General features: G+C 44.5%; 1 protein-coding gene across 2 annotated transcripts; it reads left to right on the top strand.

The window, feature by feature from the left end:
• Window positions 1–4,147: 4,147 nt before the first annotated feature.
• On the top strand, window positions 4,148–10,209 carry LOC120666116 (dolabradiene synthase KSL4, chloroplastic-like). 2 transcript variants are annotated; one of them, XM_039945907.1, is made up of 11 exons: window positions 4,148–4,670; window positions 4,757–4,937; window positions 5,079–5,284; window positions 5,389–5,509; window positions 7,497–7,594; window positions 7,676–7,890; window positions 7,966–8,078; window positions 8,173–8,268; window positions 8,969–9,187; window positions 9,273–9,417; window positions 9,502–10,209. In XM_039945907.1, exons 1-11 carry the CDS (start codon window positions 4,211–4,213, stop codon window positions 10,081–10,083), a joined length of 2,436 nt encoding a protein of 811 aa, XP_039801841.1. In that variant the 5' UTR covers window positions 4,148–4,210; the 3' UTR covers window positions 10,084–10,209. The 2 variants fall into 2 exon arrangements, with proteins under 2 accessions (XP_039801841.1, XP_039801842.1); XM_039945908.1 differs by having other exon boundaries at window positions 4,211–4,670; window positions 9,276–9,417.
• Window positions 10,210–23,129: the final 12,920 nt, after the last annotated feature.

Below are 23,129 nucleotides of genomic sequence, written 5' to 3'. Positions count from 1 at the left end.
CTCAACTAACAGCCATGTGCATGCTAACTGACTAACCAAAAGATACAACTAATATACTAGTAAAGCACAAGAATTATTCATTAATCTCCTCCTAAATTTTGTGGCCCACCACTACATACACATATGAAGGCCGACCTTGGCGTAGAGCTCTTGAAACTTGATTTTGCAGAGGGGTTTCGTGAGAACATCCCCTGGCTGCTCATCGGTTCTGATGAATTCCACGTCAATCTGCCCATTGTGTGCATACCCTCGGATCAAGTGAAACCTTGTATCAATGTGTTTGCTCCGATCGTGATGCACTGGATTCTTGATCAGGGAAATTGTCCCGAGCAAACCTGCCACCTCCGATGTCGACGGGTGTCTGGCCTATGCCAAGCTTCTACGCCTTCAAGTTTTTTCGCACTTCTGCTGCATGTGTAGCCTACTCGAGCTTGCCATCACCTTCCTCCTTGACTTGACCGATGCCGCTTCATCACCATTAAGCTCTTCATGTACTCTTGCTCTGATCGTGCACCATGTGGATTGCCCATGACTCCGCCCGAACTCCTCGGGTCACTCGGCGCCAAGCCTCCACTTGCCCTTCACTACGGCATGATGCATCGGCACCAAACCTCTTGCTTGCCCATCTTACTGCATGGTACATCGCACCCAAGATGGAACTCGCCCTTCACCATAGTGCCATTGACCATCACATCACATCCTACACCTGCACATCCCGAGCCAAGAGATACAACAAATCGATACAATATTGTCAATCACTCATCATCCACAGGTGACCACTATTGGTCCTCATAGGTGCGGTGGTGGAAGGCAAGGAGATACCATGCTTTTAGAAATGCTTCCTGCAGCAATCAGGGCACCTACAATTAGCCCATTGATTGATGGATAGGATATCTTGATTTACTTAGATTGGAAAGATTTATTCTATTTAATTTATGCCCCATCATTTATACTACTCTATTTCCTATTTGTGCATAAGGAAGAAATATACTACTCAATTTCCTATTTGTGCATAAGGAATATACTACTTTATTTCCTATTTGTACATAAGGAAATAAATATACTACTCAATTTCCATACGTAGTAGGATGCCATTCCAATCACACATGCCGTCAGAGAAGACTTGTAGATGGCGCGATCTGACCGTCGAGGCTTGATGTGACTGTTTGACCTCATTTGATAGCAAAGTTTATTGCTGTGGATATGGCGTTGTTGTGGCCACCAGTCGTCCATTCTTCTTGGCCACAAGCCAGCTCTGCGTAGAACGGTCCACCATAATAATACCAATAATAATGACATGGGAAAACGATAAGATTGTTAGTTTCTTGGTCCGATGTAGGGTTCGTCCATTTGTGGTTATTTACGGGGCTTTCCACACCACGGTTGGGCCAGTCTACCTACATGACATGGCAAACCCCACACGGCATAGATCGGCCGGCAAAGAAAAGTTTGCCGTGGGTCATTGTGCGGGCACTCGGCAGAGTGTTTGCCGTGTGCCAACTGAGCTACCATGTCCGCAGCCACCCGCTGCCCTGCAGCAGCCCCTCAGATCGGGGCCAGGGGGCCGCACTACAGGGAGGGGGAAATGGCAGCGGCGCACAGGGAGGGGCGAGGGCGTGTCGGTGCTGCTTGAGGAGGGCTGGAGGGAGGGAGGGGGCGGCGCCAGGAGAGCTTTGCCGACTGCCGGTCGTGGCCCCCGCCGGCCGGTGCTCGAGGATGCGCCGCCGTCGGGGCCGGTGCTCGTGGCCGAGCCTCCGCGCCCCGCCAGGGCCGGCCGCCGCTCGAGGACCCTGCCAGCCGGCGCTCGAAGACGGGCCACCGCCAGCGCCGGCCATCCGCTCCTGGCGGCGGCAGAGCGCAGGGAGGACGGCGGGGGAGATGGCCCGCGTGGGGCTGGCCATCCGCTCCCGGTGACACGGCGGGGCCCCGAGCCCGTCCCCGGCGTCCGCGCCGCAGGGCGGGGGACAGCGGCTGACCCCCTAGGCGGCGGAGGTTGCTGCGCCGGCGTGAGAGAGAGAAGGAAGCGGGGGGGGGGGGGGGGGGGTGGTGAGGGGCTTTATCCGATGTGGGAGGTAGAGAGTTGATCTTAGGTATTAATTGGACCAATAGGAGAACACCGTTTGAGGAGTTTGGATCGATGACGTGGCAAATATTTTTTGCCGAGTGCCACGAAAAATGCACTCGGCAAATAGCTTCTTTGCCATGTGTCAGACAAGTAGCACTCGGCAAATCATTTTTTTTCATTTTTGTTGTTCTCTTCCTCTTCCTTTTTTGTTCTTCTAAATATATTACGATGCACTTTGAAAATACTAGATCAAATTCACTCAACAATATGTATTTAATTTGCTATTTCTATTATTATATTATTTATGCAGTTATATCTCAAATTAAATTATTCTATAATTGCATTTGACACATTAAAATTATCAAATGGTTTCAAAAAAATACCAAAATTTCACATGAAATAACCTATGTTCTCTATTGTCAATACAAAAGGTTTTGTAGTCAAAGCACAATTTAACCGTCACGTTGTCTCAAAATTTGATTAAATCATTCTTAACGCTACTAGCCTTCCTTTGAGATGCTTCGATTTGTAAACATTGTACGTGACAAAATGTGCGAAATTTTCTCAAACCATAGCTTCCACATATGATATCATGATATATTGGTAAATTTCATAATTTTTAGACTTTATTTGACTTTTCTAGAATTTTAAAATCATTCACACACACGTTCGTGGTCATGTTTTCTGAATAGGATGTTTGAAATTTCATTTCTTTTCATGGATAAGGCCTCAAAATAGGTTATATAACATGAATATTATTTTTCTACTAATTTTATTCTATTATTTGAATCACTTGTAGTTCAAATTTGACTTAATTGAAAAATTGCTTGAAACAAAATTAATTAGTTAAATATAGCAAGTAATAATAAAAATATACCAAATTTGAACATAAAGTATCATATGTCGTATGTGAAGAGTAGAAAAAATTTCGAGGTGGGAGGAATTTTTTTTAATTATTTTACAGTGTGAAAAAAAAACACACGACAAATTTAATAATTTACCGTGTGCCACTTGTTTGCCGTGTGTTTATTTGTAGACACTCGGCAAAATTGCTTTTTGCCGTGTGCCCGAGAAATTGCACACGGCAAACTCGTTGGCACACGGCAAATGCAGAGTTTCCCGTAGTGGCCGCGCACAACGGCAGCGGTAGCATGAATGTGAGAGAGCTGGAGGACAGGATAAGGGAGCAGCTCGTGAGGGCCGAGCTGCCGCCGCCGCCTCCGTCGGCATACGACACGGCATGGGTCGCCATGGTGCCGGCACCGGGGTCCCCTCAAGCTTCGCGCTTGCCGCAGTGCGTGGACTGGATCCTGCGGAACCAGCGCAGCGACGGCTCATGGGGGCTGCAGGCTGGCTCTGGTGACGGCTCTTGGTCGCTGGGCAAGGACATGCTCTTGATCCAACTTTGACTAAATTTATAGAGAAGAATACTAATATCTAACATATCAATAAATACTCCTTCCGTCTCGAAAATAAATGCACGAATTTATCCCCAAATTAGGGCACGTACAAAGATGAGATAGCTGTCGTCTATTTGTGTCCAGCTCAACTTAAATTGTCAACATGGGGGATGTTAAATGAAGAAAGAGGACGTCGTCGTTGTCTCTTTCATCTACAGCACGGTCGCGTGCTCCGATTCAAGTCGCTGGCTCCCGAAGTTCCTGTTGTCTTTTCCACTTTTCTATCCTTCCTAAGCACATCTATGAATATATATATATATATATATATATATATACACACACACACTAGCATTGATATCTTCACCCAAACTCTATAAGTGCATTTATTCTGGAACGTAGGGAGTAAAATATAAAAAAATTATAATAGATCTATTATTCTTATTTGACATTGGAAATATTATTATTATTTTGATAAATTTGGTCAAACCTAAAAGAGTTTGATTTTCTTAGGTTGTCTTATATTTGTGGTGGAGCGAGCAATCAAGTCCAAATCTGGACAGACCGAGTATGTCCAAATCTAGTGAGATATATCGAATGCCAAAGTCCAATTGGATTTTGGACAATATCAAATCCAATCCCAGCAGAATAGTCACCGACGTTTTAGGTTTATAAAACCGACTCAGCCAGATCAGTAGTTTAGTCGGAGCTGCAGTAGGTAAACTCGTATCTAGCCAAAGCTGTGGCTATGGTGTCGCTGAGGCCATCATCACCCCATGAGCCCCTCCTCCTCGGGCACCAATCCTCCATCCTTCTTCGGCACAATCCAGGTCTGCTGTTCCTGCCAACACGAACGCGACATGCCGTACATGCTGCGCGTGGCGGCAGCAGCATTAGGAGAAGGGAGAAGCCGGTGGAGGAGAGGATCAGGGAGCAGCTTCTCAACACCGAGCCGCCCCCGCAGTCGTCGTCGTACGACACGGCATGGGTCGCCATGGTGCCGGCGCCGGGGTCCCCTCAGGCTTCGCGCTTCCCGAAGTGCGTGGACTGGATCCTGCGGAACCAGCGCGGCGACGGCTCGTGGGGGCCGCAGGCTGATGGCTCCGGCGACGGCCCGTGGTCACTGGGCAAGGACGCGCTCTCGTCGACGATGGCGTGCGTCCTCGCGCTCCGGACGTGGGGCGTCGGCGACGAGCACGTCGGCAAAGGTTAGTTCGTCCATTCCTGCTGCCGGCCATCGTCGGTGCTTTAATCGCGTCGTCCTCATGTCATGCCCCGATGCCTTGGCACGCAGGGCTCAGCTTCGTCGGGCACAACGCGTCCTTGGTGACGGACGACAGGAGCGACACGCCGGCAGGGTTCAACGTCATCTTCCCCGGCATGCTCGCGCACGCCATGGGCATGGGGCTGGAGATCCCACTGGCCCCTGCTTACGTCGACGCCATCCTCCGGTTACGCGACACGGAGCTGAAGAGGTTTGTCTTTCTCTCTCACCATCCTCGGTTCGTTTAATCTGAATTCTCATTTGCCCATTATTAGTTATCGATCTCTGTCATTGATGGATGGAATCATGGAATCGCTTACGTTATCAACTGTGTTCTCCAACTGATCAACAGAATGGGTTCTGCAAGTAAAGCTTTCATTGCCTACGTAGCAGAAGGCATGGGGAACCTGCTAGACTGGGATCAGGCGATGGTGTACCAGAGGAAGAACGGATCGTTCTTCAACTCACCGGCAACAACGGCCGCAGCTGCGATCCACAGCTACAACGGGAGAGCACTCGACTACCTGGATTCCCTCATCAGCAAATTCGGCAGCTCAGGTGATGCAGTGCAGAACGTGTGTCCTGCCAGCCAAGAAAGGATGGCAGAATTAAGGACACAGAGGTTAGTTTCTAACATGTGCTAATGGCCATTTAATTTGCAGTGCCGACTGTGTATCCGCGGAACGCGTACTCCCGGCTTCGCATGGTGGACACGTTGGAGAAGATCGGGATCTGTCCGGGCTTTTCCGGTGAAATAGACAGCATACTTGACACCATATACAGGTAGAAGTTTACTAGTTGTGATGTTGAAACCAGCTGAGCTCACTATGGGATTCAGGCAGTTTGTCGTGTGCCTCTAGCACACGACGAAGCCTCAAAAATACACGACAAAGGCTACATGACAAACAAGAGCCGGCAAAGCTGATTTTGTCATGTACTTTTTTTCGGGCACACGGCAAAATTTTTACATATGCTGTTTGGTCCACGGCAACACTCAACAAAATTTGAATAAAAAAATCTAAAATAATTGGTAAAAAATTTATTTAGGGAAGGGCCCATGGACTAGCGCCTGCCCGTCTCCGTTAAAGTCGCATGTCGCATCATTTTTTGTGTGCTATGCACACATTATTTCGTAACTTTTTTCCAACACATTATCTCAAGGCACACATTATTACATATGCTCTTCTACCACTGCACCACACTCACTTGTATCTATACTCTGTTTTTTTTTCCACATATTATACTAGACCGAGTGTAAATTAGTAGTTTGAGACCCTAAACGAATTCAAATTAAAAAGTTGTCAACTACAATATTTCGTAACTTTTCGAGATCTACAACCTTCATTTTGGCTATTTCACCATCCAAGATAGTTTACAAAATTTGAATTTCATTTTGTCGTGTGCCAGATCAAGGGCACACGACAAATTCTAGTTATTTGCTGTGTGCCTTGAGATCTGGCACACGACAAACCTGTTTTTATTTTTCTTGTTCCTTTATTCTCCTCTTTCTATGGCTAGAATGCCTCGGATGGACCGTCCAACCTTCAAGATGTTTGGATGTCCAAACATGTTGAAGAGCGGACGGTCCACCCTAGGTGAGCGGACGGTCAGGGCAGAACGTCTACATACGTGCAGACATTCAGATGTCTCAACTTCTTGAAGGATGGACGGTCCACCCGTGTATAGCAGACCGTTCGCTGACAACTTGATCCTATAAAGATTCAATGTATGTCACATGATATTTTTTAATTGAAAAAAATTAACATTACAAAATGGCTCCGAAAAATAACCAAAATTTGGTATGAATCAATCTAAGTTGTCTATTTCATATACAAAAAGTTTTGTACCAAACACCAATTCGACCGTCACTTTGACATGAAATCTGAACGATTCCTTCTCAACTCTATGGATCTTCACCGGAGATGTTTCGATTTGTAAGGAGCGTATATGATAACTTGTGCAAAACCTTCTCAATTTTTTACCTTCGCCTCTGCGTATGATATCATAACAAATCTTATGATTTTAAAACTTCATTTTCTTTTTATAAAGTTTTAAAATGATTCGGCCACACGATCGTGGTCATGGTTCGTGAGCGAGATGTTCGGAATTTCCTTTCATTTCATGGATACTACCTCACATTGGACTTAATATCGTAAATGTCATTTTTTGATTCATTATATTCCACTATTTAAAACACTTACAGTTCAAATTTGACTGAACCAGAACAAATATGTTTAATGAAGTAAAAGAAGTAAATATAGCAAAAAGACAAAAAAACCAAAACTTAATATGAAATACCATGTATAGTATGTGGATAGTAGAAAAAGTTAGGAGAGGAGAATAATTTTTTTTCAAATATTTTGTCATGTGCATAACATGAGGCACACGGCAAAAAAGGTAAAACACACGACAATCATTTTGTTTTGCCAAGTGCCCATCAAAGCACTCGGCAAACATGTCATATATTTGCCGTGTGCCTCCATTTGCCGTGTGCCTCCATTTGCCATGTGCGGCACATATCCTTGCCGTGAGCATAACATGCAGCACAACACACGACAAACACATCCTTTGCCGTGTGACTTTTCTTTGCCGTTTGTATTGTTTAGCACACTCAGTAAAAGGATGCTTTGCCGTGTGCCCGAGAAATAGCTTATGATAAACTCTATGGCACACAGCAAATGCTCGTTGTCCGGTAGTGGCTTTTGTTTAATTTTCTACGGAGAAGTACTTGTTAGTTATATCTTGGCTCCAATACAATCAAAACTTGCAGCTCCTGGCTAGCCAACGATGAGGAGATAACGCAGGACATGGCGACGTGTGCCATGGCGTTCCGCCTCCTGCGTTTGCACGGATACGATGTCGCGTCTGGTAAGTGGCGGCGAGGGAGATCACAATAAACTTGGAGCATTTTTACTTAACAGGAGCCTGAAAGCTAGTGTTGTGATGCAGATGGGTTGATCCAATTCAGCAAAGAATCCAGCTTTTACGATTCGGTCCAAGGGCACCTAAAAGATAGCGAAGCACTACTAGAACTGTACAAAACGTCACAGGTTCAGATCTTTGAGGAGGAGCCAATCCTGGAAAACATTGGCTCTTGGTCAGCTAAACTTCTGGACGAACAACTGTGTTCCAACAAGATTTCAAGATCTGTAGACCCCGGTGAGGTAGGTAGTTCCACCGTTATACAAAATATATAAATCCTTTCTGTTTTAGTTTTAATCAATAAGTAATTGATCCAGGTGGAACATGTGCTCAAATTTCCCTCCTATTCAACCGTGGACCGACTGGAGCACAGGAGGAACATTGAACAGTCAAAGACAGGGGGCTTCCAGATGCTAAAATCAGCATACCGGTGAGGTCCTTGGAGATGCTACATGTCCCGGCTTTTCATGATTAGTAGTAGCTAGATCTATCAGAACTCTGAACTTTTTGATCTGTCCGAGCAGCGCTTGTCAGGTAGATGAAGCAATGGTCGCGCTGGCATCTGAAGGGTTCCATTCCTCCCAGGCTTTGTACCGACAAGAGCTTCAGAAGCTCAAGAGGTCCGTAACACAATCTCCTCCTCGTTGCTACATTGTTAATTCATCCAGTGCTCCCACACGAACTAATCAGAATTAATACAAAATTAAATTTTATAGCTTGTTGCAATAGATTTAATGATAGAAATGTTAATTTATAATTTATATTGGTGAATTTTAATACTTTGTTATAATTATATAATTTAGATTTGGATTTAGATATTACTTTAACATTTAACATAACATAATTGATAATTTATGTACAAATTCAGAGGATTATTTGTATTATTTTTTATAATGGCATAGGGGTAATTTACACGAAGATTAGAGGGTTACTTTAGATTTTAAAGGCAGAGGTGGGTAATTTAGATACATATTTAGAGGTTACTTTAGTCTATTTTCATAATGACAAAGGTGGGTAATTTAGCAAAGATAGCACATCCAATGACTATTATGATCAGAGTTGTTAAATTGATGGCCGGATGTTTCTAATTTTTATGAGAATTTCTAGAATTTTTCTATTTTTTAGAATATCTAGTTAGGATTCTAGGTGTCTTCACGTGAAACCTTCAAAGGAGTCTCCAATTAGTAATAGTAAGAAGCTGCAAACCTCCAATTAGTAATAGTAAGAAGCTTCTGCATTTTATTTGCTGGAATAGAACTAATTAAGACTCTTATCTTTCTTTTTATTTCCTCTATCTATCTCTCTTTAACATGTCAACAGCTGGGTGAAAGAGATGAGGCTGGACGAGCTGGAGTTCGCGAGAGCGATGATGCCGTTGGTCTGCCTGTTCGTACCTGCTTCCACCATGTACCCCCCTGAGCTATCCGATGCTCGCCTTGCGTACGCCATGGAGATCATCCTAGTGACCACAGTGGATGACCTGTTCGACGTCGGGGGATCAAAGGAAGAGATGGAGAACCTCGTCACGCTGATCGAGAAGTACCAAAACTCCCCTCAGATCATACCTGCACTTGATGTTCCATTTCCTGCATTACCGTTTTTAATATTTACAAATCTATGGTAGCAGGTGGGATGCGCACGAAGAAGTTGGCTTTTGCTCCGAGAGCGTGGAGATTGTTTTCCGCGCCATCTACCACACGAGCAACCTGCTAGGCGCCAAGGCCGCGGCGGTGCAGAACCGCAGCATCATCCACCACATCGCCGAGCTCGTAACTCTCTTTCGATCGATCAGTTCATCTAGCTATAGTAAGCGATTAATGGTTATCGACCTAGCTGATGCCTGACGCTTGCAGTGGGCAGACCTGGCGAGGGCCGTGATGGCCGAGGCAGAGTGGATGATGACAGGCCACACGCCATCCATGGAGGAGTACATGGCGGTCGGGGTGCCGTCCACCGGGCTGGGCCCGATCGCCCTAACGCCGCTCTACCTCGTCGGGCCGGAGCTCACCGAGGAGGTGGTCCGGAGCCGGGAGTACGGCGAGATGTTCCGGCACGTTGCCACCTGCACCCGCCTCCTGAACGACCTCCAGACGTACGAGAGGGAGGAGGAGCAAGGGAAGACGAACAGCGTCCTGCTGCTGGCTCGTCGCCACGGCGGCTCCATTGAGGCAGCCAGGGCGGAGGTGCGGAGCACCGTCGCGGCGTCCAGGAGGGAGCTGCTGAGGCTGGTGGTTAGGGATGGCGGCGTGATGCCCCGACTGGTGCGGCAGCAGTTCTGGAACGTTTGCAAGCTTGCCCACAAGACGTACAGGGAGGAGGATGGCTTCGCGTCGACCAGGGAGACGATGCACGCGGCGAACGCGGTGGTGCACGAGCCGCTGTTCTGGCGGCGAGGAGGGAACATCGACTCTCCGGATGCCGCCGCGTCAATATAAGTTGTGATGTTCTTTGCTGCTCGTGTGATACACTTCTGAAATATAAGTTCATAATTTGCTCCATATGACTTTGGTGGAAAGTGTTAAGTGAACCTCTTCGGTAGTACAGAAATGATCTTTGATTTCTGACATAAGTCCTGGCTGTTGTTGAACCCGGAACTAATGAAAGCTTTAGTCCCGGGTCCATCTGCTAGGGGCAGAAGGAAGTTTTAGTCTCGTAGACTAACGGAGACTAAAAGTCGCTCTTTAGTTCTGATTGGTGGCTCAAACTGGGACTAAAAGTGGGAGACACTACGTGGAAAACACATATTTGTAACGGACATAGACTGTCATTGATAACTGGCATTGCGTTACCCTTTTTGGGTTACTGATAACCCATCATCGGTAACGGGCAAATACCCATTACCGGTAACACCAAACTGGTAACGGGCATTACTATGATGCCCGTTACCGATAGTAGAATATTGGTAACCAGCCTTAATGACGCCCATTACCAATAGTAGTCACTGGTAACGTGCATTTTGGTAATGCCCTTTACCAATGTAGAATTCCAAAAACAGAACAAAAATCAAAACTGCAGTTGTTACATTCATACACACACAAATAAACAAGTATATACTTTCATACACTCAATTTCATGATTACAACTGAAGTTGTTACATCTACTAAACCACAATATACAGAGTCCTCTTCTTAATATAATGCTCTTCTTAAACACATACAAGTATCCTGAGTGTGATCAAAAGCTTAATATAATGCTAAGTAAACTAAAGTTAGTTCACAAGTCATGGTGCCCTCTACTATCAACAAAAGCTGAGGCAAATGTGTAAGGAATATTGCCCCATTAGGCCATTGTTTGTGATTTTAGTGATTGTGTGACAACATAATCAATGGGACTAACAAGTTTTTGAGATTATATTTGTAGGATTTTTAGGTCCCATGGATAAAATTCAATGTGTCCAATTCACCGCAATGATGTGTCCAATCCACCGCTGAGACGTCAAACCATAGTGAAAAAGCAGAGATAGAATATTTAGAGATGACAATTTTAGAATATTTAGAATATTTTCATTTAGAGATGACAAGATTTTGCTTTTGGCAGTGGCGTCATATTGTCTCTCTTGTTGACTATTGCTTTTAGTTCCTTCAATAACTACTCTCCAAACATTTAGGCCCGTTCCTTGGAGATGAGCTTCCATTAACACCCTCCAACGTTGAAAGCCCGTGCCGTCGAACCGTGGAGCATTTCTAAAGGGATCCATCCGTTCCCCGAAGAGCTAACTCACTAGGCGGTGAAGCCTAACCGATCAAGTGAGCCAGTAAACACAAATTGCCAATAAAAGATATCATGTTCTCATTGATAGGCTTCATAGTTTTAAGCAACTTAATGATGAAAACGCCGAATCTATGTACTCACGATTGAACACTCTTGTGAATGAGATCAATTCTTTAGGTGTGAAGCAAATTGATGATACAGAGCTCATTTGCAAGATCCTTCACTCACTACGGAGGCCGGATTATGATTTGGTGATCATGGTTCTTTATGAGAAGGAGCTCAATACATTGACACCAAATCAAGTCCTCAACAAGGTGATCGCCCATGAGCTACGCCATGATATCAAGCCAAGAGTGCTACCTTCTTCACCAATCTATAGCGCACTTGCATGCAAACAAGTAAAGAAATTGAAGAAGATGGCCATCAAAGGTAGCTCAAGTGAAGAGGAAGAAGAGGAGGCATCCCAAAGCTCCTCAAATTATGAAAAAGAGCCAATGGACCCCAACCTATACAAGCAAGTCAAAAAGATGAACAAATGCTTAAAGAAAATCAACTCAATGGGGTATATGGTCTTACTAAAGGATGGGCCTCACCATCAACACATGAAGGTTGAGAAGAGGTTCAAGAAGAAGAAAGAAAAAAAAGGAGAAAAAGCATCAACATGAGTCCTTTGCCATTTTTGGTGAATGGATAAGCGGTGGTGAGGAATCAAGCACAAGCTCAAGCGATGAGTCAAACAAGAGATTCACCACCCGCACCAAAGATGGGTTCATCATCTAACATTTGCCTTATGGCCAAAGGTATGGAAAGCGATGACGAATCCGATGTTCCTTCATATGAAGAACTTCTTGAACTAGTTCATGAGCACCAAAGAGTAATTAAAAAGCAATCTTTAAAATATAGTGCTCTCAATGATCTTAATGCTACTCTTACCATAAATTATGATGATTTGTTGTGCAAATTCCAATTGCTTGGAAAGGAGCATGAAGAGCTTAAATAAAAAATTGAGAGCATTACAAAAAATTAATGACTCTTTGAAAACTAAGCAATCTACCCATAGTAGAAACTTAATTTCTAAGGTAGATGCTTCAACTTCTTTAATTGATGAATTTTGCTCTAACCCTAGCAATGAGAAATGTCATGAGAATATTTTTGTAGAATCATGTGATGACCTCATTGCCAAGAAAAATAATGAGCTCAAGCAAGAAGTAGAAAGGCTAATGAAGAACTTGGTTAGAATAAAGGGCAAGAGCATAGAGAGGAATGTCCAACCTTCTCAAAATAACCGTGAAGACATGGTGAAGAAGCTTGAGAAGGGGTCCACCGTGACATGCTTCAAGTGCCATCAAGAAGGCCACAAGTCCAACAAGTGCCCTCAACCAAAGAAGAAGCTTTCGGATGAGAAGAACAAAAATAAGCTCACAATCAAGAGTTCTCTCATCTACACCAAGCCCAGCCAGAGGAACAAAAGCAATAGCACCTCCTATGTGATCAAGAAGAAGACCAATGGCAAGGTGGTTGCTCACATGGTTGTGAAGAAGGAAAGGAGTTGGAATCACACCATTTGGGTGCCCAAGAATCCAATATGAAGGGGGCTCAAATGGTGAGGGCTCCAAAGGAGACTTGAAGCCCAAAAATGGCTACCGGGGATTTGGAGGCTTGGCTAACTAGAAGATGAAGGATTCAAGCTAAAGAAGCCAAGATCGCATCTTGGACATTTATTGCCCAAGTCCCCCATAAGGTAATGGTAGCAAGAATTCAATTCAAAGCATTATTTAGCTCCATTGCCCTTGCTAGGTTGTTTGCATTGCATCACCTAGTGTTATATATGGTGGGTTGCTTGTGTCACGATCTAACCCATGAGCAACCTACATGGTTTGATAAGTGTGTAGAAAGCTACACAATATTACCCTTCATGGTACATTGACTTCATGGTTTGATAAGTATGTGTTTTAATTGTGTACCATGAGCACAAGCTATAGGGTAAACTTTCCGTTCTTGTAAAAAACAATGTGCATACATTTAGGGGGAGCTCATCCTATGGTTTGTAATTTTGAGAGTAACATGTTTTGAAGTTTATCTTTTGTAGTCTCTTTCCGGAGTTAACACTCTAAGAGAATGTTGTTCACTTTGTTGACACCAGATTTTGACACGTGTCAAGGAGGTGTGTTGTGAAGGAGAAAGGGTTCTGCGTTGTACGATCAGTGGATCTGGGAAGATGATTGTGTGCCACGGTCAAAGATCTTGCTGACCGAAGGGGAGGAAGTTAACCAAATATAATGGCTTCGGTTTGGCAAAAGTTATCTTATTTTTAGAAGTAGTTTTTATTCCCTATAATAGAATCGTGCTTTGCCGTAATCGGCTAGGATTGTGTTAGCATGGGGTATAAATATGAGCCCCCGGACTATTGTAGAGATTGATACACATCCAAACAAACAAACTTTACTACTTGCAATTTACTTTCTCGTCGGCGGCTTCGCCATCTTTTTCTTTTTGCGAGTTCTTTTGAGCTGATCAAGGACGCCTCACATTCGAGCGACTTGGTTTGCTGGTAAGCTTTTGTTTACCGAGTAAATATGAGCTTTAGCTTCCGAGCGCATCATTGTCGCTTCATTCAGATCTATTCAAAATTTATCGAATTTATCTAAGCTTTGATCTCTGAGCGTATCGCTGTTTTCTCATTTAGATTAATTCACAAACTATCGGGCTTAGTGATCTGTTTAATCGGGTGTATGCTCCTTGTTTATCACAATAAACCTAGCAAAGCCGATTAGATTGAATCATAAGCTTAGCTTTGTCCAGATCCATATATTCGTGGGTTTGTATATTGTTACCCGGCACATGTCGGCTTTAGATCTAGCCGTCTAGTTGCTTATCGGCATCGGCAGCTCATTGCCGATCCATCCCAGATCGCTTTTATTACACGCTCATCATACCCGATCTTTTTGTCATCTTCTGTATCGGCAGGGCCTTGCCGATACCCCGTGTAAGAGTGATTCAGAAATCCAACCGATGCACTCTTGAATTTGACGGTTTGTTGTTTCCTTGTCAATTTACAGGTCAAATTGACTGGCACACCTTGGTTCAAATCAAGTGCAGTCTGGGCTTGGCGTACGGGGCTCCTGGGCTTGGTGTGTGATCATCTAGCGTCAACACATCTTTTGGCACGACTGGTGGGACAAGAAACATCAAGATGTCAGAAAAAGCAGAGGTTTCTAGGCAAAACCAGATCCCGATCGATAAGGAGAAGATGAAGGAAGAACACAAGGCAGAACTTAAAGCAATCACAGATGCTTTTGAGCAGTAGTGCCTTTTGTCCTTTAGCACCAACAGGAGTGGGGAGGTAATCAAGAAATTCAATTTTCTCACTTTTGTACCATATGAAGAGTCACAGAAGGAGGACATGATGATACATCAGATGAATCAGGCGATTGGACATGCTTTCATGAATCATACTCCACTCATGGCCAATCACATCCACAATGCTGTGTTCAAGATGCTACAAGATAGGGGAATACCTGGCTTTTTGGGACTGGCTTATCATCAGGCTAGTCATATGGTCTTCTCTCCTATTGGATCAGCTACTGGGACATCATAGATCCATCCTCAAGCTCCTGTGGGTGAGGGTGTCATAGATGCACAGCTGATTAGTACTGTTGCGTCAACTCAAATTCCTCCTGTGTACACCAATTCTACACCAATGACTACATATGCACAGGGGAGTTTCATGTCAGCTGGTTGGGATCCAACTACTGGACTTGGTATGCCTCCAGAATTCATGATCCCATCTCCAACAAAGCAACCAAGTACATCGGCTTCTAAGCCGATGAATCAGCAAGTCAGTGCATCGGCTCCACAGCCGACTCAGCCTCAAGATACCGCACCAGCGTCACAACCAGCGGTTACACCTATGTCAGTACCTTTGCCAGTGAGCCCAAGCAACGTATCGGCCCCATGGCCGACACCTCAACAACAGTATCTGGCGATGATGCTGCAGCCCAAGTCTCCTACAGAAGTCCTGGAAAATAGATTTCCTCATGCCAATGGGGTCACGTGGGTTTTCCATGATCTTGCGACTGGCGTCTTGTGCCATGTAGATGTGCCCAATGTACCCAATATCGCACAGTGTCAGCCTGGTCAGAGGGCAGCGTAGAACAGTCATGGTAATGAGATGGTACTCTACCAATCACCATCCAATCAACCATCTCAGCAAGTCACACAAACAGCATCGGCTGCTCAGCCGATGGCCACACCAAACGTCCAGCCAGCATCGGCAGCTTTGCCATTGGTTCCACTAGCACCACAGGCGACATCAGCTGGTAGTCAACAGATCGACTGGTCATCCAAGATTGCTGAGGTGATGAGACATCAGTTTGGTTTGAAACCAAAGCAGCAGAATCTGATGTACAGAACTCCATATCTAGCTGCTTATGATCAGTTGCCGTTGCCCCACAAGTACAAGCTTCCAGATTTCACCAAGTTTTCTGGACAGGGGGAAGTCTCCACAGTAGAACACATCAACAGATTCATTATACAATGTGGAGAAGCAGCTCAGCAGGACACATTAAAAGTGCGTTTGTTTTCTATGTCTCTGTCTGGATCGGCCTTTACATGGTTCACTACATTACCAGCCAATTCCATTATATATTGGACCGATCTAGAGAAGTAATTCCACTAGTTCTTCTACTCTGGTATAGAAGAGATGAAACTGATCGATCTGACCAACCTGAGGCAAAGCAATGACATGGGAGTTTTACAGCATCAGTCAAATGGCCAATAGGATGACAGGGGAGGCAAGACCGTATGAGCAGAAGAGAAGCAACTTCCAGAAAAAGGTCAACTTTGTTGACTGCTTAGATACTTTTGACTCAAATGATGATGAGATGATGGGATCGACTGAATGAGTTCAGAACAATAAGAAGCCGATCTCATGTCCTTTCGGTAACAAAGAACCCAAGAAATATGGGTTCGATATTACTAAGCTGACAAGATCTTCGACTTGTTGCTATTAGAAGGGCAGATTAAGCTAAAGCCATAGCATACAATCCCGACAGATCAAGAGTTGAAGAATATAAAGTACTGCAAGTGGCACAATGCAACGTCTCATGACACCAATGAGTGCAAAGTGTTTTGTCAGGAAATACAATCGGCTATAGAATAGGGTAGGCTCAAGTTTGAGACACCCAAAAAGCTGATGAAGATTGATGGGCATCCGTTGCCAGTAAATATGGTAGATGTTGGGAAGAAGGGTAATGCTTTACAAACAAAGATGCTCACATCTCAATCGGCCAAGAAATCTGGTGCTGTTGATCCCAAAGCACAGATAACGACAGATGAAGCTAAAGGTAAAGAGCCGCTACAGAAAGAAGAATCAGCGGCGCCCAAGAAGAAGGTCACATCTCAGATGTTGCTGAACAAATTCCAGCGTCATCAAGAAAGAAGACAGTACAGGGAAGAGTCTGCACGGTGACATGAAAGGCACTGGAGGTGTCATTTCTTTGTGTACTGTTGGGAAGAAGGGTTGACTCTGCTGACAGTTGATAATTGTCCGGAGTGTAACGGTTTCTACCATGAGGACTGGTCATACAAGAAGCCACGTTTCGACCAGAGGTCTCGAGGGCCGATCATTAGAGAGAGAGCTGATGATAGACGCATCTTTGTACATGATCGGCTAGGGGGCAGGGTTTCAGTGCATGATTGGCTGGGGGGCAGGACCATGCTACGCGATCCTGTAGGAGGAAGAATTCTGCCGATGAGCGAGTTGAGCAAGCTGTTGCTGCTCAAGTTCCTGATGAATACCCACACCATAGAGATCCGAAGAGAGAGCCTATTCATGACAACATTGATCGACCTCGATGGTGCCCGGGAGGTCTGACCAGATCATAGAAGAGACGAGTTCAGAGATTGTATCAGACAGAGGCACTAGAGGAAGAGGAAAGAAGAGAAGCTCCCAGGAGGGGAGTCAGATCTGAAGTTTGGCGTGTCAAGCCAAAGGCCGATGGAGGACAACAATCAGAATCATCGGCTACATCGGTTAATGTAACTTCTATGCTTCTACCGATCCAAGCAGTCGGTTCTCCCAATCGTTCCTAATGGATGAGTTCCTAGAAGATGAAGGGAAGTTGGGGCATGTGTTCACGTTGGCCGATGCATTGGAAGAAGTAGACATTGGAGATGGAGATAGACCAAGGCCGACGCTTATTAGCACTAAGTTGGATCCTGAGTATAAACAAGAATTGGTAAAGTTGTTAAAAGAATACAAAGATTGTTTTGCTTGGGAGTATTATGAGATGCCATGTTTGGATCGGTCTATTGTTGAACATCGTTTTCCTTTCAAACCTGGATATCGGCCACATCAGCAAGGATCAAGACGGTGCAATCCTAAGATCCTACTAGATATAAAGGCCGAAATTACAAAGTTAATAGAAGCAAAGTTCATCAGGAAGTGCAGATATGCTGAATGGATATCCAATGTGGTTCCTGTGTATAAGAAGAATGGGAAGCTACATGTGTGCATTGACTTCAGGAATCTCAACAAGGCTACGCCAATGGATGGTTACCCGATGCCAGTTGCCGATATGTTGGTGGATGCTGCTGCAGGACATAAAGTGATCAGTTTCATAGATGGTAATGCTGGATATAATCAAATATTCATAGCTGAGGAAGACATTCATAAAACCGCATTCAGATGTCCAGGGCATGTTGGTTTGTTCGAGTGGATTGTCATGACTTTTGGGTTGAAGAATGCTAGAGCAACATACCAGAGGGCCATGAATTACATCTTCCATGAGATCATCGGTAGGATTGTTGAGATTTATATTGATGATGTTGTGGTGAAATCCAAGGGGTACCAAGAACATTTAGCTGACCTACGCAAAGCATTGGAATGTACCAGAAGACATGGATTGAAAATGAATCTGAACAAGTGTGCATTTGGTGTGTTGGCTGGTCAGTTCCTTGGGTTTATGGTGCATGAAAGAGGTATCGAAATCAGTCAGAAGACCACTACAACCATTAACAAAGTAGTGGCTCTAGAGACAAAAGTTGAACTTCAATCATTGATCGGCAAGATTAATTTTATTCGGACATTTATTACTAATCTGTCCGGTAAAATACAGCCGTTCAATCCTTTATTGATGTTGAAGGCCGATCAAAAGTTTGTATGGGGAGAAGCACAGCAAAAGGCGTTGGGTGAAATCAAGCAGTATCTAACATCGCCTCCTGTGTTGGTTCCACCACAAAAGCACAAACTGTTTAAATTATATTTATCGGCTGATGAACATGCTATCGGATCGGCCCTTATTCAAGAGTTTGAAGGAAAAGAACGTGTGATATATTTCGTTAGTAGAAGACTCTTGGATGTTGAAACCAGGTATTCTCCTGTTGAAAGATTATATCTCTGCTTGCACTTTTCTTGTACCAAGCTTAGACATTATATGTTATTGGCTGAGTGTGTTGTGGTAAGCAAAGATGATGTTATTAAATACATGCTCTCGTTGCCAATTCCGAGTGGGAGAATTGGAAAATGGATTCTGGCTTTGTCTGAATTTGATCTAAGGTACGAATCGGCTAAAGCAGTTAAGGGGCAGGTCATGGCCGATTTTTTAGTTCAGCACTGTGGGCCAGAATTGGAAATTGTTGATCTAGTTCCATGGACATTGTTCTTTGATGGTTCATCATGTGGAGTTGGATCTGGTATTGGCATTGTCTTGGTGTCACCTAGGGGGGCAATATTTGAGTTGTCTTTTCCAATAGAAGCTACTGCCACCAACAATCAGGCTGAATACCAAGCTTTGCTTAAAGGAATCGACTGTTACAAAAAATCAGAGCTGATGCAGTTGAAATATTTGGGGATTCCATGTTGGTGGTTAATCAGTTGATCGGCATATATGAATGTAAAGATGATATCTTGCGACTCTATCACGAAGAATGTTGCCGATTACTAAAGGAATTAAAAAAGGTGACCATAGAACATGTACCCAAGCTTTATAATGGAGATGCTAATTGGTTGGCGCAGCATGCTTCTGGTTATCGGCCGATAGAAGGGGTGATGACTTTAGAGTTACCTGCTGATGATTGGAGGAGAGAAATTGTTTAATATCTTCAAAATCCTTCCAAGAAAGTAAGCCGAAAGATTAGATTTCAGGCGACTAAATATGTGTTGCTTGAAGGAGAACTATATTATTGGACGATTGATGGAGTTTTACTCAGATGCCTAGACAGAGAGGAAGCTAAAGTCTTGATGGGAGAGATACATGAGGGTGTCTGTGGTTCACATCAATCGGCATTCAAAATGAAGTGGGTAGTCAGGAGAAATGGATACTTTTGGCCAACCATGTTAGAAGATTGCTTCACTTATTATAAAGGTTGTCAAGGGTGTCAGAAATTTGGAAATGTGCAGAGAGCACTAGCGTCGGCTATGAATCCTATTATTAAGTCGTGGCCATTCAGAGGATAGGGAATTGATTTAATTGGACAAATTTATCCACCATCCAGCAAGAATCACAAGTTCATACTAGTAGCAACAGATTACTTCACTAAATTGGTTGAAGCGATTCCTCTGAAGACTGTGACATCCAAAGAGATGATTGAATTTGTGAAGGAACATATTGTTTATCGGTTTGGTACTCCGTAAACTATTACGACCGATCAAGGCAGTATGTTCATTTCGGAGGAATTTGGAAAGTTTGCTGCAAGTATGGGAATTAAATTATTGAATTCTTCTCCGTATTATGCTCAAGCCAATGGTCAGGCAAAAGCTTCCAATAAAGAGATTATTAAGTTGATTAAGAGGAAGATTGAAGAGCAGCCAAAGAGGTGGCATACGACTCTTAATGAAGTTTTATGGGCACACAAAATGTCTTGCCATGGGGCTACTAAAGTGTCTCCGTATCAGCTAGTTTATGGGCATGAAGCTGTACTTCCATGAGAGACACGACTTGGCTCCAGACGTGTTACATTCCAGGACCAGTTGACAGCCGATGATTATACTGCGCTGATGAAGGATGAGTTAGAAGATTTGGCTGGACATCGGCTGAACGCTCTTGTCAATATCGAGGCTAACAAAGCTAGAGTGGGCCGATGGTATGATAAGAAAGTCAAAGCCAAACTTTTGACCAAGGAGACTTGGTGTGGAAACTGGTATTGCCGATAGGAACAAAAGATCCCAAGTTCGGCAAGTGGTCTCCAACATGGGAGGGGCCATACAAGGTTAGCAGATGTGTTCCTGGGAACGCATACATTCTGGAGACATTGGAAGGAGAAGAATTTTTCAGCGCACTTAATGGCAAGTATTTAAATAAATATTACCCAAGTGTTTGGGTGGATGCATAGCCGATTACGTAAGAAAATCAATTGATTTTGGAATAGCCGATACAGAAAGTGTATCGCCTTTAGCGCAAAAATAAGAGAAGACTTGATCGTATCGTAATGTGTTCAAATGTTTTCGTGGCTGATATGAGATGTATCACCCTTAGATCAAAAAATCAAATCAAAAACATGTGGTTCAGATTTGACTTGGTTTTCTATTCGAGTTTGGATCACAATGTGTTGGTTCGTTCAGCGTAATTGCAAGGCAGAAATCGGCATAAGGCACATGAAGACAGAGAACAGAAGCAAATAGGGGAAGCCAGTCCATTGATTGTATTTACAAAAAAAGAGCCAGATAGGATGTTACATTTTACAACCTAATCTGACTCTGCTCCGAAGAGATTGCTGACGCCCCCTCCAGGCTCACGTCGGCGATGATGGCGTCGGCGGAAAGGCTGAGATTGTCAACCAACTCGTCGAAGGCTTCCCTCGCCTCCCCCACTCGGGGAAGACCGGCTCCCACTGCCGGTAGTCCGTCCCGGACATGGTGGAGACGACGGCGATGGCCCTAGCGGCGCCCGCATGGACCCCGTGCTCGGCGACCTCCATGACGCGAGCCGGGACGTTCCGGAGGCGTGCGGCAATGGTGTTTCCTCTAGCGTTCACCGAGTCTATGGCAACTCAGGAAGCTCCCAGAAGATTCTGGACTTGCGATTCCAAGTTTGAGAGAAGAAGAGATTAGAACAAAAGCTTTGGAGAAAATAATTAAAGGAAACATGGCCGGAAGACTTTCTTGCGACCTTGGTGTCGGCGTTGGTGAGCTGGCCGCGGACGAGGACCTGATTCTTCTGCACCCGGTCGAGGTCACGGTGGGCCTCGGAGAGCTAGCGGAGGAGGTCACGGATGAACCCCTAGGTGCCTTCTTCCAAAGTCTGGATGTTGGCAGGGAGCTCGATGGCGGCGTCTCTGCAGAGATGAAGAGGTGGTCAGAAATAGATCTGGGATGCAACATTGATAAGAAAGAACAGCGTCTTACCTAAGACTGGAAGATCCCTCGTCGGCGCGCTTGTTGCTGGCCATCTGCTCCGGTGGAATAGAGGAGGCTAGGGTTTTTGGGGCTTAAGGAAGAAGAAGGAAGCTCTGGCCGATGAAGAGACTACAGTGCCGATGGAGCGATTTATAGCCCAAGATTGGGGAGATGAATCAGTTGTGTGCACCGGCATGGCCTTTACTCCTGGGTCTAATCGAGGGACATATGGGTAAAAAGACGGAAGGTGAATCGGCAGATTCCCGTTGTGCGGATGAGAAGGTGAAGAGTTGAGGGCAAAGAAGAGATTTTCACTCGCCACCCGCACAGGAAGCGAGATGGCAGTAAGTGAAGGGACCGTTCGACAGCGTAATCTTGACAAGGTTTAATTTCAAAGTAAAAAGAATGTTTTTACTCCGAAATTGGGGGGCATGTGTTGACACCAGATTTTGACACGTGTCAAGGAGGCGTGTTGTGAAGGACAAAGGGTTTTGCGTTGTACGATCGGTGGATCTGGGAAGATGATCGTGTACCACGGTCAAAGATCTTGCTAACCGAAGTGGTGGAAGTTAACCAGATATTTTGGCTTCGGTTTGGCAAAAGCTATCTTATTTTTAGAAGTAGTTTTTATTCCCTATAATAGAATCGTGCTTTGCCGTAATCGGCTAGGATTGTGTTAGCATGGGGTATAAATATGAGCTCCCGGACTATTGTAAAGATTGATACACATCCAAACAAACAAACTTTACTACTTGCAATTTACTTTCTCGTCGGTGGCTCCGCCATCTTTTTCTTTCTGCGAGTTCTTTCAAGCTGATCAAGGACGCCTCACATTCGAGCGACTTGGTTTGCTGGTAAGTTTTCGTTTACCGAGTAAATCTGAGCTTTAGCTTCCGGGTGCATCCCTGTCGCTTCGTTCAGATCTCTTCAAAGTTTATCGAATTTATTTAAGCTTTGATCTCTGGGCACATCGCTATTTTCTTGTTTAGATTAATTCACAAACTATCAGGCTTAGTGATCTGTTTAATCGACTATAAGCTCCTTGTTTATCACGATAAACCTAGTAATGCCGATTAGATTGAATCATAAGCTTAGCTTTGTCCAGATCCATACATTCGTGGGTTTATACGTTGTTACTCGGCACATGTAGGCTTTAGATCTAGCCGTCTAGTTGCTTATCGGCATCGACATCTCATTGCCGATCCGTCCCAGATCGCTTTTATTACACGGTCATCATACCCGATCTTTTTGTCGTCTTCTGTATCGGCAGGGCCATGCCGATACCCCACGTAAGAGTGATTCGGAAATCCAGCTGATACACTCTTGAATTTGACTGTTTGCTATTTCCTTGTCAATTTATAGGTCAAATTGACTGGCACGCCTTGGTTCAAATCAAGTGCAGTCCAGGCTTGGCGTACGGGACTCCTGGGCTGG

This window comes from Panicum virgatum, chromosome 3N, assembly GCF_016808335.1.
Source record: "Panicum virgatum strain AP13 chromosome 3N, P.virgatum_v5, whole genome shotgun sequence".
Lineage (NCBI taxonomy): Eukaryota > Viridiplantae > Streptophyta > Magnoliopsida > Poales > Poaceae > Panicum > Panicum virgatum.
Note: the sequence above shows the minus strand (reverse complement) of the source record. Positions and strands in the feature narration are given on the sequence as shown.